General features: G+C 42.4%; 1 protein-coding gene across 4 annotated transcripts in view; it reads left to right on the forward strand.

Annotated features, from left to right (window-relative positions):
- LOC108751968 (semaphorin-1A) overlaps positions 1 to 17551 on the forward strand; it is a 272728-nt gene that overhangs the window by 244373 nt on the left and 10804 nt on the right. The window contains exons 3-10 of one of the 4 annotated variants that reach the window (XM_018492473.1): positions 790 to 886; positions 3732 to 4141; positions 7773 to 7861; positions 9759 to 9900; positions 10522 to 10870; positions 11250 to 11863; positions 11957 to 12167; positions 12262 to 12359. In XM_018492473.1, coding sequence (XP_018347975.1) covers positions 790 to 886; positions 3732 to 4141; positions 7773 to 7861; positions 9759 to 9900; positions 10522 to 10870; positions 11250 to 11863; positions 11957 to 12167; positions 12262 to 12359 — 2010 coding nt within the window. Of the gene's footprint in view, positions 1 to 789; positions 887 to 3731; positions 4142 to 7772; positions 7862 to 9758; positions 9901 to 10521; positions 10871 to 11249; positions 11864 to 11956; positions 12168 to 12237; positions 12560 to 17551 lie in introns of those variants that run through there. The other 3 variants (XM_018492470.1, XM_018492471.1, XM_018492472.1) reach the window with 3 other exon arrangements.

Below are 17551 nucleotides of genomic sequence, written 5' to 3' on the forward strand. Positions count from 1 at the left end.
ACGCACTAATATTTAATAAACCCATATGCTTTCTCGCATGCTACATATGCTGCGCGTCGTCAGTGTGGCAAAGCAATTTATGCATATGTCCCGAATTGCATGCGGATCCGAGATTGCTACGATCGCCATTGATTGCCCCGGAAATTTCTGCTTATTACACTCGGGGATCCAGTGAGGCGTTCATTAACGTTTCGCTTCGCAGATGTTGAATATGACTGTTTCGTTGTCCGAAAGAACGTTTTGTGCGGGCAGAAATACGATGTACAAAATTCACGAGGTTTGCATGTAAAGTATAACGAAATTGCAGTACGTGTCATTACGTCAATCCTCTTGCAGTAGCTATTCAATCATGTTACGCTTGAATTCGGCAATCGATTTTAATGCACTGAAAAAACATCAACTTCGCGAAAATTGTGATCAATGGATAATTAACGAATAATGGAATCGTCTTTTTTCTTTTTCTTTTTTTTTCTTTTTCTTTTTCTTTTTTGCCAACTAGTGAAGTTAAGAAAGACCGCTCACAGTTAGTTCGCTAATAATCGATCAGCATTGTTCATCGAGTCCGTGGTCAAAAGGAAGCTTATTACGCTTATTAAAGCCGGCTTCCGGTCTTCCGCGGCGGCGCGGCGGGGGGAGGAGGGGTGGGATGGGGAGGACGAACCGTCGACTGTCACAAAAGAGCAACGTCGATGGCCGTCGACGGCTAATTAGATAGAATAAGGTAATTCCACTTTTCAAGCGATAGAACAAAAACTAATCCGAAACCTTTCCTCTGCTTTTCTTTTCCAGGTGCGGAGGATGTGTTCAGGTTTACGGGAAACGAGACGCACACAGACTACTTTCGGTTGGTGCTCAGGGACGGGAACTATCTTATGGTCGGCGGAAGGTAAATAGAGGATTCATTTGGAGCTAGTGCTTTAATTAAAGGGCCGCTTCTTCTTCTTCCACTTCTTCTTATTCCTCTTCCCCTTCGCTTCTCGTTGCTTCCTATAGTCTCCTCTTGGTCCTCCCACCTATCCATCTTCCGACGTATCATTACGCCACCGTCTGCACGAGCGCCCGAGAGCGACGGTGATCACGAAGCAGATCGAAAATCGTGTAATTCCTTCTATATATTAAACGTGTAAACTCGTTTCATCGCGTAAATTGAATACTTGTCCACGTTGGAAAAAAAAATAACTGGTTGCATTAATTGGGATTCTAATGAAAAAAATGGATGAAATCAGAATTTTTTTTCGTTGAATCTATTGTAATACTAGTTGATGACCAGAATTCTGATTGATATGATCTGAATCTCTTGGCTCGTTCATTTTCGACCAGAAATTTTTCTCAATGCAAGAATATTTTTTAATCCGACCTAGCCGACTTCTCTTGATTAAAGTCGATTTGGAATTCTGCCGGCGGCACTTTGCGTGCGGTGGCATGTGGAAAACATTCGCGAAATCTCCGCTTGCCCAAGAGTGCGGATTTTTAATTGCGATTACATTAAATTATGCATTGATCGTTATCCTAGAATGGACTTTAACAGATATAATGATCATTTTAGTTAAAAGTTAATTATATGTGTGTATCATCATGGATTTGTTGAAACGTCGTCATTATTAATTTCCTGTTTGACAATGATACTGCTAATCGCATCACAATTATATACAGCCTTCAAAATGCATTATTAATCGGCATTGTACTTCAAGTTGTATAATAATTTCATTCTCTAATATTCATTGTAAAGGGAGTATCAGAACAGGTATTGTCACTAAACAAATACTCGGGGTCTCGAAAAATATCTTTCATATAATACAACATGTCGCAATTTATACGTTTTATTCATTAAAAGCTAATAAACAATCAATTTCGTTGAATGTACATAAACAAAAATTATTGTAGCACTATATTCCCTAATGAGATAATTAATCATGTCAAATATAACAATAGATGTCACATTAACACGACTGTTGGATATATTCAATCGATTATTGATGAGCCATGTATGAATTAAACTTGAATACTCTTATTGTCTGTAATATCGAACATTTTGTAATACTATTTCTGCGTATTGATCTTTATTATAAAATTTCTTACAGTGAAATCTCACTTCAAGAAAGTAAAAATACAATTACCCTTGAAAAAAAGTGAAAATGTTCATTTTGAAAAAAAGTATAAAGTGAATTTTCACTCCAAAAGAGTGAGATTTTACTTTCAAAAGAGTAAAAATAGTTACTTTTTTTTTTCAAGAAGTGAAATATTTTTACTTTGTTTCAAAGGTTGCATTTTTACTCTCTTGGAGTGAGATTTTATTATAAAAAATTTAGAGTGGAGCTAAACACATACACAGTATCGTATTAAAATTTAAAGAATACAGTGTAAAATAATTGTAGACGCAATATACAGGGTGTCTCAGAATTTAACGGACAATCCTTTTCGTATACGAAACACTTGGATATTCTGCACAATAGAAAATTCGTTTTCTATTTCATGTTCCGTTTAAATGCTTACAATTTTGTAGTTAAGCATCTCTTCATGTAACGTTTCTTTCTTATTTCCACTTATAGAATTTCCGCAGTTAGTCCGTTAATTCTGAGATACCACGTATAAATTGTATGTCTATATGAATGCGGGCTTTGGATTTCGTCATTAGGGGATGTATTGAAACGATTTGATTGTGCAGTCGATCGATTAGCGTGCTTTCTTCTCTTTTTTTTTCTCTTCTTCTTCTTCTTCTCGAGCGTGCACGCAGATAAATCTATTCACGTTTCGTGTGTGCTGAATGCACGCTGCTCCAACGTTGAAATCAGTCGGCAGAAGCAGCGATAATCAGGTCGTACACAGATTAAATGCATTGTGCGTGAATGAACTCTGATATATATCCAGGCTCGTTCGTTATTGATCGGATTACACTAATTGCTCGGCCGATTTGCCGAGCGCCGCCGCCGCCGCCATCACGACCGCTGTGTGCACACTGTCGATGATACGAAAATTTGTTTCTTGCTCGTTATGTCGGGCTTACAATATGAGAATGCCTCGCGATTATTCTGCGATCGGCAAAATCCGATCGGCCGACGTTACTAGCATCGACGTTACGAGCGCGGAGAGATTCTTCCTCTTTAAAGTGCTTCTAAGCATACGGCGGAGTGCTTAATGAAGAAGAGTTAACGATCGACTGCCGAAACTTCACAAGCGCCGCTTTCTCAGCTAAATCCGTGCTAACCAGACAGCCCTTGCTCCGCTCCGTTGATGTCTACTTTAGGCATCTAACTTTACAACTTGGAAACTCTTTCCCCTCCATCTAACGTACATTAGAGTCCTTTCGCTTCCCTGGTACTCGTAATAACGCGAAGGATACTAGTGATCATGTCAGTTTAGAATTTAAAAGAGATTTTTGAGAGGACACATTCTTTTTTTTTTTTTTTTTACAAAAATTTATTCAACAGAGATTGCATTACATTCTTGTCATAGAAGTTTGATATATTCCTACTTAGATGTAACCGTTTATTTATATTATCCTATCGAAATAATTATGTAGAATGCTTAAATTGGTTGTTGGAATTTTAAAACTTCCACATAATTATTTGGACGATTCAAACGAAATAATTTTCAGATCTGTACCTACTGCTAAATATTTAATATTTACTTTATTCATTCACTTTAGTAGAACCGTACTTTCCGCGAAGGAATCTTCATTTTTAAATAGCCAATCGTACATAGATCAATTAACTATTATAATCTTGTTTTAGAAATCTCGTGCATAATCTCAGTCTGACCGACCTGACGGAGCAGCAGAGGCTCACCTGGTACTCGACGGAGAACGACGTGAAGATGTGCGTCGTGAAAGGTACGCCCGAGGAAAACTGCCAGAACTACATTCGTATCCTCGTGAAGACCGGGCCGAACAACCTCTTCGTTTGCGCTACGAACGCCTTCAAGCCCATGTGCCGCGATTATACGGTACACGCGGGCAACTACACAATTGTGAAGGAGAAGGGCGGCCAGGCTAGGTGCCCGTACGACCCACAACACAACAGTACCTTCGTCTATGTCGACGGTGAACTCTACACCGGCACGGTCGCTGATTTCGCGGGTATGGACCCGATAATCTATAGGGAGCCACTGCAGACCGAGCAGTACGACTCGATGAGTCTGAACGGTGAGTGAGAAGGCTAATCCAATCGTCAATTCTCGCCTGGGTGATTGATGACGCTTAATGATCGCGTTCTGCTGATTTACATTGAAAGTCGGCGGTTAACTCCGATCGCAACTCGGGATATCAATTTTCATTTTCGCGCGCGGCGCGCTTTTGCCATTAATTCGACATGGTGACAAGTGCGGTTTGAAGTCGGTAGTTAATGATCGAAACTCTGGATATTAATTTTCATCGCGGAAAACTGTAAGTTATTATTAACGCGGCAAGTTGTAGATTATCAAACGTACCGTGTTTAAAGTGTTATTTTAAAAGAAACATTTTATCATTTCTAACGTTATTTTTGTAAAATGATGATTTTACTTATAATTATAAGATGAAATATTTATTCTAGAAACGCTTGGATTAATTTATTTTCGTTATTTCAGTTATCGTTTCTAGTTGTATCGAGATAATATCGAAGACGATTTCTCTGCAAATAGCGATTCTAAGAGTCACGAGATCGGATCGCAATTAGACCGAGCTAATTGGATGCGATAGATAGCTTATAACCCGAGATCCGATTAATTCAATCGTTACTTTCTAATTGCAAGGAGTTGTAGCGAAAGACCCGTTATTTGTATCTCTTGAAAGTTTGCGTTTCTGTATCGACTCTCAGTCGCCAGCGCCTTGCGAACTCCGCGTTTCTTAACAATAAGACAATAGTCGCGCATTTATCGAAAGTATCTGCAGAAGTTTACGGAAGAAAGTTACCGGGATTCACATTATCCAGAGGATCGAATAAGAGAAGTTTCGGAATGGAGGTGGACTGTGATGATCCAATATTAAATAAAAATGATCAATAAGCCAGACGGATTGGATGGAATCCCACTACTATTGAAGAAAAGGGAATTCCCGAATGAACGGAATTGCATGAAACTTTTCGCGGCGTCGCCGCTTATATTTCACGTAGTCCGTCAGGTTGCCACCTAGAGGCTATTATCGTTCTCATGCACAACTTTAATCACGTCGTTTTACCGCGCTTACCAACTTCTGAAATTATCCTATTAATATTCCGGTGCGACATAATTATTGTCCATTATCGACCTCGTTGCACCCCGCCGTCAAATCGCGCGCGATCTCTCTCGGGCGCGAGGTGACCGCCGGGATAAACACGTGTCTCTGAATGTTTGAAAATTGCTCGGCAGCTCCCGCATAATACACATCCGTGTCCATTAAAGTTCAACTGCGAGTTTGATTCAATATTTGCACGCCAAGTTTCGGTCGCGCGCCGGGTCGACTTTGAAAATCCGACGCGCGCAGCCCGCTCTGGGAAAATTATTCGCGGAAATGTCGCGCGATCGTAGCCGCGACCGTGTGTGCCTTTCGCTGCTCCTAATCCACACGATGTAATTCCGGGATTAACCGTGCGTGTACGTGCTTCTCTAAGCTCTCTCTCTCTCTCTCTCTCTCTCTCTCTCTTTCTCTCGCTAGCTCTCATCTCTCCCTTGCTGCTCCAAGATTATTCCGCGGATCTTCCGGGCTCGTGTAACGACGGAACAGCGCGCCGCCGCGCTCGTCGTGCCCATCGGCTTGAAATTTCCTCTGGAGATTGTAATGCGATCCCGTTGCATCGTAATATAGACCGTCTATGACAGGAACGCGATATCACACAGTCAGCCAACTGCTATGACTTTTAACTGACAAAATGTCGTTATTATTTAAATCGTATTCAACCGAGTGGGATTTTATTCCATTTGATGACCAGAATTTTTACATGATTTCATATATATATATATGTATATTTTTTTTTATTTGGATATATTCAAAATATACGAAAATACACCGCACGTTTTTTTTTTCTCTTCCATTTAACGAAATTTAAACACGATTTTAATTAACGTTGTAGACACAACCGATTTTTATCGCGCTTTTTGAAACATGTTGATACACGCTATGATTTCCACGGTTATCGACGAATTCTTTGTTCGCCTAACATTGCCGCTCATACGTCGCGTATAGAGAGTCCTTTGTGGATTTAATAAATTAAAAACTGCTTTTCTTGAACGCCGCGCGTTGTACTACGGTGTATTATACGTAACTTCAAAGTACCGTCTTCGTCGTCACGGCGTTAAAATTGATACGTCACTTTACTCGAGGCGGAGACGACGGGGGGGGGGGGCCTCCGGTCCACCAGGGGTATTTTAATTGAACGGTGTACGAGAGCGCTAATCAAGTTTCTCCACCCGTTGGACAATATTGATTTTCTCTCCGTCCGTCGAAAATTCAATTCCATCCCGCCGCCGTTCTACGTCCCCCCCCCCTCCCCGCGCACCTCCGCGGTCCGCTCCCTCGGCAAATCGCGAATCGAAAATCTCCGAACGAATGATTCCCGGCGAGACGCGAAGAAACGACGACGGACCGTCGTGTCGTGTCGTCTGGGAGAGGCATTTTTCTCTAATCGGTCGCGGAGGGAGTTCAAGAAAGGTGAGACTCGGGAGTACGACGGAAGTGTTTCCCTTTCGGGAAAAGGCCCTTCCCTTCCCCTACCCCCTCGGTAGGGGATTCTTCACCGCGAATTTTCTACGGCACTTTGTCTCGGGCGCGGAGGTGCAGTTAAACGCGACGTGGGACGCGAGGTGGAAAGGAAGCAAGGAAGGAAGGAAGGAAGGAAGGAAGGAAGGAAGGAAGGAAGGAAGCGAACCAGCGACGACAGATAGAAAGGAGAGAGAAAGAGATAGGAGGAGAGCTGGAGGAGAGCTCTCTCGCTAAGGGGTTGGGTAAAACGAGGAGAATTTATGGGGCGGAGAGCGACGGGTCGTTCGGATATACCTACGTGGCGTGGCGAGATTAATATTACTTTATGAATCCTAAGAAGCTTATGAAAACCCTGTCAAGTTAATAAATCGATAAAGTTTTCCCACTTTATCGGACGGTCGACCGGAACCGCGACGCGACGACGGCGACGACGGTGGCAGCGTTTTACCGGGCGACGGCGTTGAAATAACCGAGGGAAAATAAAAGGGCCCCCCTTACACGTAGCCGGCTTATTGGCGGTGACGTGTACTTGGATGTTATATGTCTTTGATGTCGACGTTAAACTTTCGCGTCCGAGTCACGATTCTTCGCCGAGGTTCGATTCATTCTCGCGCCCGATTGTTTTACCGATGGGGACGATGACGATGACGATCGTCAACGGCGATGTTGTACGTAATTTTCGAGCGTTAATAATTGGCCTAATGCGCCGTTTGTCAACGTGAGTGTCTTGATGCGCTTAATCGCCGGTGATTACACCCAATTAATTACCGCGTTTGTCGAAATTAATGGGCACAATTAAGGGGTACGTTACGTTGGCGTAAATAACTGTACTTTCGGTTGCCTTAACTTTTTCAGCCGCTCGAACGCGCGTGAATTAATGTTCGTCGCGCGACGTCAAGTAGAAATAGAAGTTTTGAAATAAATCGCGGCGCGAGATCCCACCCCCTTATTTTCCGGGTACTGTATGAGCGTTGTCTGCTTTATTACACACCATCGATTGCGTTCCAGTAGGTGGTTATTACGCTCATTTATTTATAAGAGGAATTTATGACGTCATTTACTATCGCCGTGTACGCTGGCAATGGCAGTCAGTAATAATGGCTACATATTCTAATTGCAGCACCGAACTTCGTGAGCTCCATGTCCCAAGGAGACTTCGTCTACTTCTTCTTTAGAGAGACCGCTGTAGAATATATCAATTGCGGCAAGGTAAGGAATCGTCGGCAATTAATCGTCGCTATATATCACCTTACATCCACATAAATTTCCGGAGGAAGGAATCTTGCGTGGCTCGCAATTATTGGATCGTCGTAAACGGAGATGTTCGTCTTTTGAAAATCTCTGTGCACTGTGGAACCGCGCTGTACGCATTCGTGTCGGTCTAGATGATAAGAATCAATCGTGCAGTTAAAGAAAGCGATGTTCGCGCGCGCTTAAGGGAATTGTGCCGGAGTCACGGCTGAACTTGATCGATAAAATAGATTTGTTAATTGCGAATAAAAAATTACGTGCATTAAGCAAAATATTACGTACATTTCTTGCTCTCCTGTATCCTATATATCACACGAACGTTAAAGTTACCTACACTCGGATCGTATTTTTCCATTTACTTCTCTTGTAAGAGAACTTTAAAGTCATAATTTCAAGGTCTCTTTATATCCTTATATATTATTTAAATATGGCGAAATTACTTTTTGTTGGATATACGTTTGGAATTGTTTATATCGTGTAAAGAAATAACTTATGTGGTGACAGAAAACTGTAGTTTACATTTTGTTGGTTTTTCGTATATTATTTGTACCTTCCCATAACTATTTGCGTATTTTCTTTTATTCTGGAGAAGGATTTTTTTTTACTCTGTATAAGGAAAGGACGAAGAAAATGAAAAAGTCGGTATTACAGATGACGCGCCGCACAGCATCCCCTCAAACAGCATTAGTTCCACCATTAACTTCCGTCGTGTCATTTTCACGTATACGATTTAATACTTCGGCCTTTTCACGGGCGAATCGAAATTTGCATGATAAAGACCTGGCTCGCGACTATAAAAATCCCGTTACAATATTTTGCTCGGCGAATTAGCGCACGGTCAACGGATAACAATAGAGTGGAAGAATCGCGTCGGATGAGATTAAGTTTCGCGTCGGATCCGGATAATACGCGCGAAAGTTTCGCGAGAACGAGTTCGTAGTCGGCGCCGGTTACTCTACCTGGACGTATTTTTAATGGCGAGTAAGGCGATTACGATTTCTTTTGCCCGTCGTTTCGCATTGAAGATCCAAGCTTTTGGAAGCTCACTTCTTCTCCTCTTCGTTACATACACAAGCGAACGTCTCCGGGCGTGCCGTGCCTGCGGCAGTGAGAGCTGCGAGCGTCGGATTCATCGTGGACGAAGCTTAAGTCGAAGCTCGACTTATTGTCAAAGGCGGAGCCCAGGCTTTCCGTGCTGCTCTCTGATAATGACGCATAATTTTACGGCGAGCGAAGGGATAAATCCAGCCGAGGAAAAAGTTGGGACGCACGGTATTACGGATAAAGATTGCGGCTCCTCCCGCGGGCGAACGTCGCGGAGAAATTTTATGCGGCCCGGAATAAATTTATAATCTCGACGGGGCACAATAAATCATTTCCGAGATCTTCGAAATCGCGCGAGCGTTCCGTTTCCTCCCGTTTTTTTTTTTTTTTTTTATATTCGTTCACGTGCTCGAGTACACGCTCGCGAATTCTATTTTAATTACAGGTCACGATAAATTCCTCCTCTAAATCACCCGCGCTCGTTTTATCCTCTTTACGCGCGGTATATTCCACAGTGTATTTTGCAAATCGCGTTTTTCTGGAAGTTACGGTACGGTAAATTTCGTACAGGCTGCTCCGCGCAGGAAGTTTCGCGGCAATCTTTATGCGACGCTTTGTGCCACCCGGAAACGCGCGTGTCACTTTAATAGCGCGCGTAAAAGCTGAAACTAGATTCCCTCATTCACTCGCCCGGTCCTCCTTTTTCCCCCCTGACACATTTTTTGGGGTAGTAGAGGGAGGGAAATAAAATTTTCTCGCCTTACGCTCTCTCTACAGTGAAATTTACGAGACGCAATTTTCGTGTTCGCAGGCCGTCTACTCTCGCGTGGCGCGAGTCTGTAAATACGACCGGGGCGGACCGCATCGTTTCCGTAACAGGTGGACGTCCTTCTTGAAGTCGCGTCTCAATTGTTCCGTCACTGGAGATTTCCCATTCTACTTTAACGAGATACGTAAGTAGACAGATATTGTGTATCGCTCGTACTGGACCATGCGAGCATTCTTCGTTATATCACCCATTCTTCGGTTTAACGATACCTATACATTGTTGAAAAGGGATTAAATTTAATACACTTTACGTGTCCTAAATGGTCCACTCAAATTTATGTGTTAATTCAACACAAGATGAATACGTTAGAAGATAACAAATGTTATTTAAAGAAGAAACACAAGAACGCGCTGACACAGTTTGTAAATAGACCGTGGAAACATATTTTTTTCAGTAAAATTAACATTTATATGGTATGTTAAATTAATCCATATTTTATTCTATCTACCTAAGAATTTACATTTTAGAACGTTTTATTTTTACGTTATTCGTTCACTTACCTATAAATTGTGTCACTGAGAAACGTTGAATATCAATTTAATTGTAAAATCTTTAAATAACATAATTATGTTAAATTAAGACTTCGATTATGTGAAAAAAAAAGATTCCACCCAACAAATTGTTAACAAGAACCATTGATTGGACCATTTCCGGCACATATACAGGTTCTTTTGTCACCGCATGTACCATTGCATTTTCGAGGATACATTCTCCAAGCAATTAAAGAAATATCTCGATCTCGCAGAGTCAACGACTGAGCTGATCTCGGGGCAATACGGCGGCACGTCGGCCCAGCTCATTTACGGCACCTTCACGACACCGGTGAACAGCATAAGCGGCTCGGCGGTATGCGCGTTCTCGCTGCAGGATATCGCCGACACCTTCGCTGGCAATTTCAAAGAGCAAAGTGCTATGAACTCCAATTGGTTACCGGTGCAGGACACGAAGGTGCCAGACCCGAGGCCCGGTCAATGCACCAACGATTCGCGCACACTGCCAGATCTGACGCTCAACTTTATCAACACGCACTCGCTGATGGACGAGTCGGTGCCGAGCTTTTTCGGCCAGCCGATCGTTATACGTACCAGTTTCCAGTAAGTGAAAATCGCGCTCGAGAGCCGAGATATTTCGGCCGCGAGCCGAAATCCAAATTGAACGCAAACTAGGCGCGCACGGAGCGCCGCGCTTTCGGAGCTTTCATCGTGCATCACCGCGTCGTGTGTTTTGCATCCATGCGAGTGCGCGGTTTACATTACTGTATGCCCGACGTTGATAAACGCTTTTTATTTTCCCTGCGGACCGTTTTTTTTTTTTCCGTAGTCACAGCGAAACGCAGCGAGTGAATCACAACATGTAAATTGGTCGTGTGTTTATACGATGATATAGATCGGGAGAGAGAGAGAGAGAGAGAGAGAGAGAGAGAGAGAGAGAGAGAGAGAGAGAGGCATCGATAACATGACTCTTCTAATCTAGTTACAGATTCACTCAAATCGCCGTGGATCCTCAAGTGAAGACTCCGGGCGGCAAGACCTATGACGTTCTCTTCATCGGCACGGACAACGGCAAGGTGATTAAAGCGGTGAACGCCGAGTCTGCCGATTCTCATCAGAAAGTTAGTCCAGTCGTGATCGAGGAGATACAGGCGTTCCCACCGACAGTACCGGTTCGCGGCATCAAGGTCGTTCGAGCCTCCCAGGCGGGCGACGGCCTCGAGGACGGTCGATTGGTGGTCATCGCTGATAGTCAGGTGCAGGCGTTGAGACTCCATCGTTGCTACAGCGATAGAATACTGTCGTGCAGCGAATGCGTGGCTCTGCAAGATCCGTACTGCGCCTGGGACAAAGTGGAGAACAAATGCAGAGCGTTGGTCGGGCCAGCGGCGACAGACGCCAGCAGGTTCCTGCAGAGCGTCGCGACCGGAATGCACGCGTCTTGTCCGGCGAGCAAGAGTCTGAACAAAGACGCCGGCAGCGTCGGCGCCATTTCCGCTAATCAGAACAAATTTCCGCAGGACTCCATACCGAATAAGGACAGTCCCGGCGGTGAAATCATCAATATTATGCAGGACGAGGAACAGGACAATTCAGGTACGATCGGCCTGTCGATCGATATTTCTCGACTTTTACATCACGTACGTAATCATGTACGTAACTGAAACGATGATATTTTGTTATTTGCAGGCCCGGAAGTATCCGCAGCTGACACGCCTCCTCCACAATACTCGGTGGAAACTCTCGTGATGGCTGTAGTAGCGGGTGCGCTGGCCGCATTGTTCGTCGGCTTCGTAGCCGGTTATTTGTGCGGCAGAAAATGCAGGAAGGACGAGGATGACAATCTACCGTATCCGGACACGGAGTACGAATACTTCGAGCAACGCCAAAATGTGAACAGGTAAGATATTTGCTTCAACCCGACGAGCAGACTCAGCGAAAGAGTATTCTTTGCCATTTGCCGCTCTTAGTAATGTCTGCTTATCCACATTTAGCAGGCTGGCGCCTGAGCCGAAGCTGCTACCGCAGGAGGAGGTGACCTATGCGGAACCAGTGCTAGTTCCACAACCTCCGAAACTTCAGTCCCCGAAAGGTACCATGAGGAAACCTCCGCCAACGCCAACGGAGACCCTCTTTCAATTCCCGGACGGCTACGGTTTCCGCGGCGGTCCCCGTGGCGACAACTTTGGCACTCTTCGCTCTCATCAGGGCGACGCGTATCGTCGCAACGACGGCTTTGCGACCACGCGCAGCGTCAAGAAAGTTTATCTCTGAGAAACGAGCGAGGAGGGGGGTGGCCGTCACCGGAGCCTAGGACGGCCAGCGCGCAATCGCCACAACGCGACGACGGCCAGCAGGAGTAGTCGCGCTGTGACGTCCGGGGGACAGTCAAATCGTGAGCTCGCCGGCCCGAGGGCATTGGAATCGCCCTCGCCATCGTCGAGCGTGTCATCGAGTTCCCCGTCCCCTCCCTCCTCGTCACCCTCGCCCACCCTCGTACCGATCGCCATGAGCGGCCAGCAGCCACCACCGCCGCCAACGCCACCTTGCAGCTTCATCTATCGATCATAGTCGTCACCGTCGTCATCGTCGTCGCCATCATTGTCATCGTCATCATCGTCATCGCCGTCGCCATCACGATCGCTATCGTATTTTACTTTCGACTCGGCGACGCGAGGGGATGAGAGAGAGAGTGAAAGAGCGCGTTCTACAGTCCTAGCGCGTTATCCCAAAATGTATAGAACGACTAATCGAAAGGAGAATCCAGGCCAGAGATCTCGCAGTACTTCGATGGATGCCGCGATACTTTTCTTTCTTGCATCCTTCAATCCTAAATCTTCTCATTTTGCGCGTGACTTTCGTTTCGATGCTGATATTGCTTTGATCTTAATGAAAAATTAGGACACTAGAGTTTCACGTCGATCGAGTCTTAGACGTTATTGTTTGTTTGCATGAGTAATCGAATTTTCTAAATTGCGGAATCGGTTGTCCATCACGAGCATTGGGAAACGTCGAGTCAAGTAGCTGTGTATAGAGCAGTTTATTTGCAAGTTGCCTATTCGCGAATCATCGCAACGTTATTAATATAGCATTTCGTAATTCTCGTAGGAACAACATTCCAGCCAGAAGTGTTTCGGTAGGCGTTATGATGATCATTAGCTCGTTTATCCATGCATATTGAAGAATAAATAAGGCAAACGCAAACATTTTAGTGTAGCGATTGTCGGTTATCGTAGATCTTTAGCACTAATCCGCAAAAAGAATGAGCATGTAGAATATACAGAAAGAGAAGAGATTCTACGATTATCGATGCTCGAATTATAAACTCGAGTGAACTTTGGTGATCAGGCTCGATTGACAAAATAGTGCGAACGTTACGCGATGGTTCGCAACAAAATGTCGTAATCTCCACTATTTTATTAATTGACAATTAATATCGAGGTCGATATATTATAAAGCTACACAGCATAGTATTACGACAAGGCTTTTTTCATAAAGTCAATTAAAGGAGACTATCCGCAAACTCGAAACACGCAATTTTTCTAACGTTGTAATATTTAATACGAGTGATTGATAGTGCCATTATAGACCACGTAACATTGCTGCGTGCCTCGAAATTGAAGACGATCATAATGATCGACATTGTTGGCTGAATGTTTTTCGCGATTGACCAAATGGATCATACGGAATGCATTTAGTTAATTGTACATAATAATATTTCTATGTCTTTATATTTAGATTTTTATTCGTTTCCTTCATTTCTTTCCGTAATTTTATTTTATTTTTACTTACATTTTTAATTTATTACAAAAAAATTGTATAGAGTGTTTATTTACACCACGTGAAGATTGTTAGATTTGAAGAAAATTACATGGTGAAATAACATTTTTTTAAATTTTATTGTAAAAATAAAAGTTTGCAATTTAATGTAATTTATACATTTTAATATTGAATCTTATCCAGTGATATTTTATTATCACGTTAAAAAATTTAAATTATGCATAAAATCGTGGAGATTGCTATATTGCATGATTTAAGAATGTGTTAATTGGTGTATCCATGCAACAGCTAACTAACGCCGATTTACGTTGTTGCTGTCCATTGGATATGTTAAAATAATCGTTCAAAATGATATTACTTTCTAGTTTCTCGTATGCGAATGTCGGTTCTAGTTCTGTGTATGCTTCGGAGACGCGCATTCTCGACGCCTGCACATACTTATACGTAATAGAGAGTGAAGAAAGTGAGAGAGAGAGAGAGAGAGAGAGAGAGAGAGAGAGAGAGAGAGAGAACGGAAGAAAAGGTGAGAGGCACAGCGCTTATATGTACATAATACATATATACAAAAAAGCATATACATCAAGTTAGGGGTTACGAAAGACAGGAGGATTGGAAAATGAAGACGAGAATCAGTCTATCTAAACTGGGCCCGATGGTGTATGTAGACATCTATCTTAAAGTGCTTCTTATTTCAGTGTGTTTAGAGAAGTAAATATGTATGTGATATATTCTATATGATGAGATGCTCTCTGAGCATCGGAGAAGCGAGAGAAACGTGGGGAGGGCTTTTTTTCACTCATCGGGCTCTCTCGACGGATCTGAGAACGAGACGGACGCACGTGGTGATGGAATCTCATGGTCTTTTGTTCACTAGAATTCGTCGTTACGCTTTATAAATATTTTTTCTACGGCTTTTTGTATCCATTTTATGCGTACATTTGTATGTCATAATGACGCGCATTACTGGTTTCTGACATCTCTGTCTCCCGCAATTCTACGGCGTCGCGAAAAAAGCTACATTCCAGCAGATTATCTTTCACCGATCGTAGAATTTTCGTGAACAATCGAACCTAAACTCTTCGACACGCACACAAGTACACGAATACATACTACAGGTTGTAAACTTTTATAGATTCTATCTTATCGCTTATTTTTTTTTTCTTTTTTAATTAATTGTTAACTCGTTTAATTTGTTAATTCTATGAATACATTCGAGAGCTCGTTGAAAAATTATCCCTCGAACGGTAAGACTGAAAAGATCCCCCAAGGGCGAGCCTCAGTTCATTAATTTGTTTCTTGCAAGTTTTGATAATCGGCGTGGACGAGAAATATTTCTTGTAAAAAATTTAGATCAAATCTTTTTATTATTACTTAAATGATCACCGTTCCAAGCACAAATTATTCTTCATTACACTTTACTAGAGAATTAACGAAAGTTTATCACAATGCGACTTGTTAACTACTCTATTAATAGCATAATCGAATAGTAGTCCTCGTGAATCAGCACGAATTTGTAAGAAAAAGTAAACGACGATATAAGCGTAATTACAGGTATTTCATTGACTATCAAACGATACGTGAGTAAACGTGGAAATTAATCCAAACTGCCACGCGGCGTAGACTTTAAGGTAAAACCGATATTTTGTGCTTGAAACAAGTAGCGATAGCAGGAACATCTCATATCCCGTGGTAACATTTTTTCCACGCGGTTTGAAGCTGCCATATAATCAATCCGACATTCCTTGTCGCAGATACACTTAATTATTATCCCTCGGGAGCTAAGTAACATTTTTAATCGCTTGTTTCGCGTCGCGCGAAGGACGAATCTTTTTCTAAGTTTGATACGACGAACGACGGCTCGTAGCCGTACCCAAACGAGATTCTATAAATAATTGTTTAGTGATTTTTTTCGTAAACGGAAGACTCAGGCATACGATACCAAAGATATTAATTGTAAACTAGGCACCGTTGGTCATTGTGATGGTTAATCGTTAGAAGACGCACAAAACGGTATTCATTAACGATAGGAAGGTGGCCCCCCTTGCACACAGACTCGGACACGGTTATACATAAACACGTGCGTACATACGCGACACGCGAAAAGAAGACAGACGTAAGAGAGGCAGACGTGTAAGGATGTTCACCTTATTAGCGAGTTTTAATAATCATGTTGACGACACACTAGTTGGGAGACACTCGCGATATTAAGATCGTAGAATTGTACTAAACGTTGGAATCAAGTAATGCATGAAAAACAGAGCGATCGTACACCATGAAGTATTTTTCAAGAAAGAACGAGAGAGAGAGAGAGAGAGAGAGAGAGAGAGAGAGAGATGAATGTGTGCGTAAATGTGTGAGCGAAAGAGAGCGAGATAGAGGAAGAGAATGAGAGCGAGAGGTGTAGCGGTAGCTCGGTGTTCAAAAAAATTAAGTCAGAAATCTAATAAGCTTACAATATTATTATCGAGCGTTGATGCTTTAATAAAAGGAAAATAAGTAAAAAAAGAAAAAAAAAACAAAGATTTGTATAAACGTGTTCAAAGAGCTCGTGACGTTCATGTTGTTTAAGCCAATAAGGAACGGATTCCATCCAAGACAATGACGCGATCGATTGTGATCGATTAGAACGACTTTCGACTCGGTGTAAATGAATTCGTTTGTCCGACATTGTTATAAACGGGGGTCGTGTGAGGAACGTTGTTCGATTATAGGCTTCGCGTGATTTCCTTTTACGTTGTTTAACGAGTGTCGCGGGAGACGTAACGATGTTTCATGCATTATTTCATTTCAATCCCTCGAATCTCAAGTTATTTGTCTGTATATTTAACAGGAGAGGAGTTTAGCCAGTTACTTATGAATTGAAACAGAAATGAATCTAGGCACACAACACAATAGGTCTTCTCGTTTGAGAGGAGATCAAGTAGAAGATGAAGTATGTATGAAATGCGATTCGCGAGGATGTGGAAGCTTAGAGATAAGTAGAAGATTAGTAATGATACATACGTATATAAATATAAATATATAAATATATAAATATATATATATAAATAAATAAATGAATATATATATAAATACATATATATATATAGAACGCTTGAAACGTATATTAATATATGATATATATTATAACTTTTTATAAATATATTTTTCCGTCGAAGTCTAGCCTAGTTGATACATACACAGTTATGACTATTAATTTATCCGATCTGATTATTATCGAGATCTAGCGTTAATTCGGACATCTTAGACGTCATAGTTTTACATGATAGGCGAGTTGTACGAATTGTAAGTCACTTAATGAGAGAAGAAGAGGGAGAGAATTAGTACCTAATGTTAAACAAATTTACTACTAGCGTTGAATCTCTGAAAACGGGAGTCTTCTTCTCTTCGCAGCCAATCATCCGCATCCCCAAGTCCCCAGCCGTCGGAGGATTTCGCCGATCAGATGTTCCGTTTAAAGTGTGGCACACCAAGCAAAGAGTATATATATATATATATATAAAA

This window comes from Trachymyrmex septentrionalis, unplaced genomic scaffold (assembly GCF_001594115.1).
Source record: "Trachymyrmex septentrionalis isolate Tsep2-gDNA-1 unplaced genomic scaffold, Tsep1.0 scaffold53, whole genome shotgun sequence".
NCBI lineage: Eukaryota > Metazoa > Arthropoda > Insecta > Hymenoptera > Formicidae > Trachymyrmex > Trachymyrmex septentrionalis.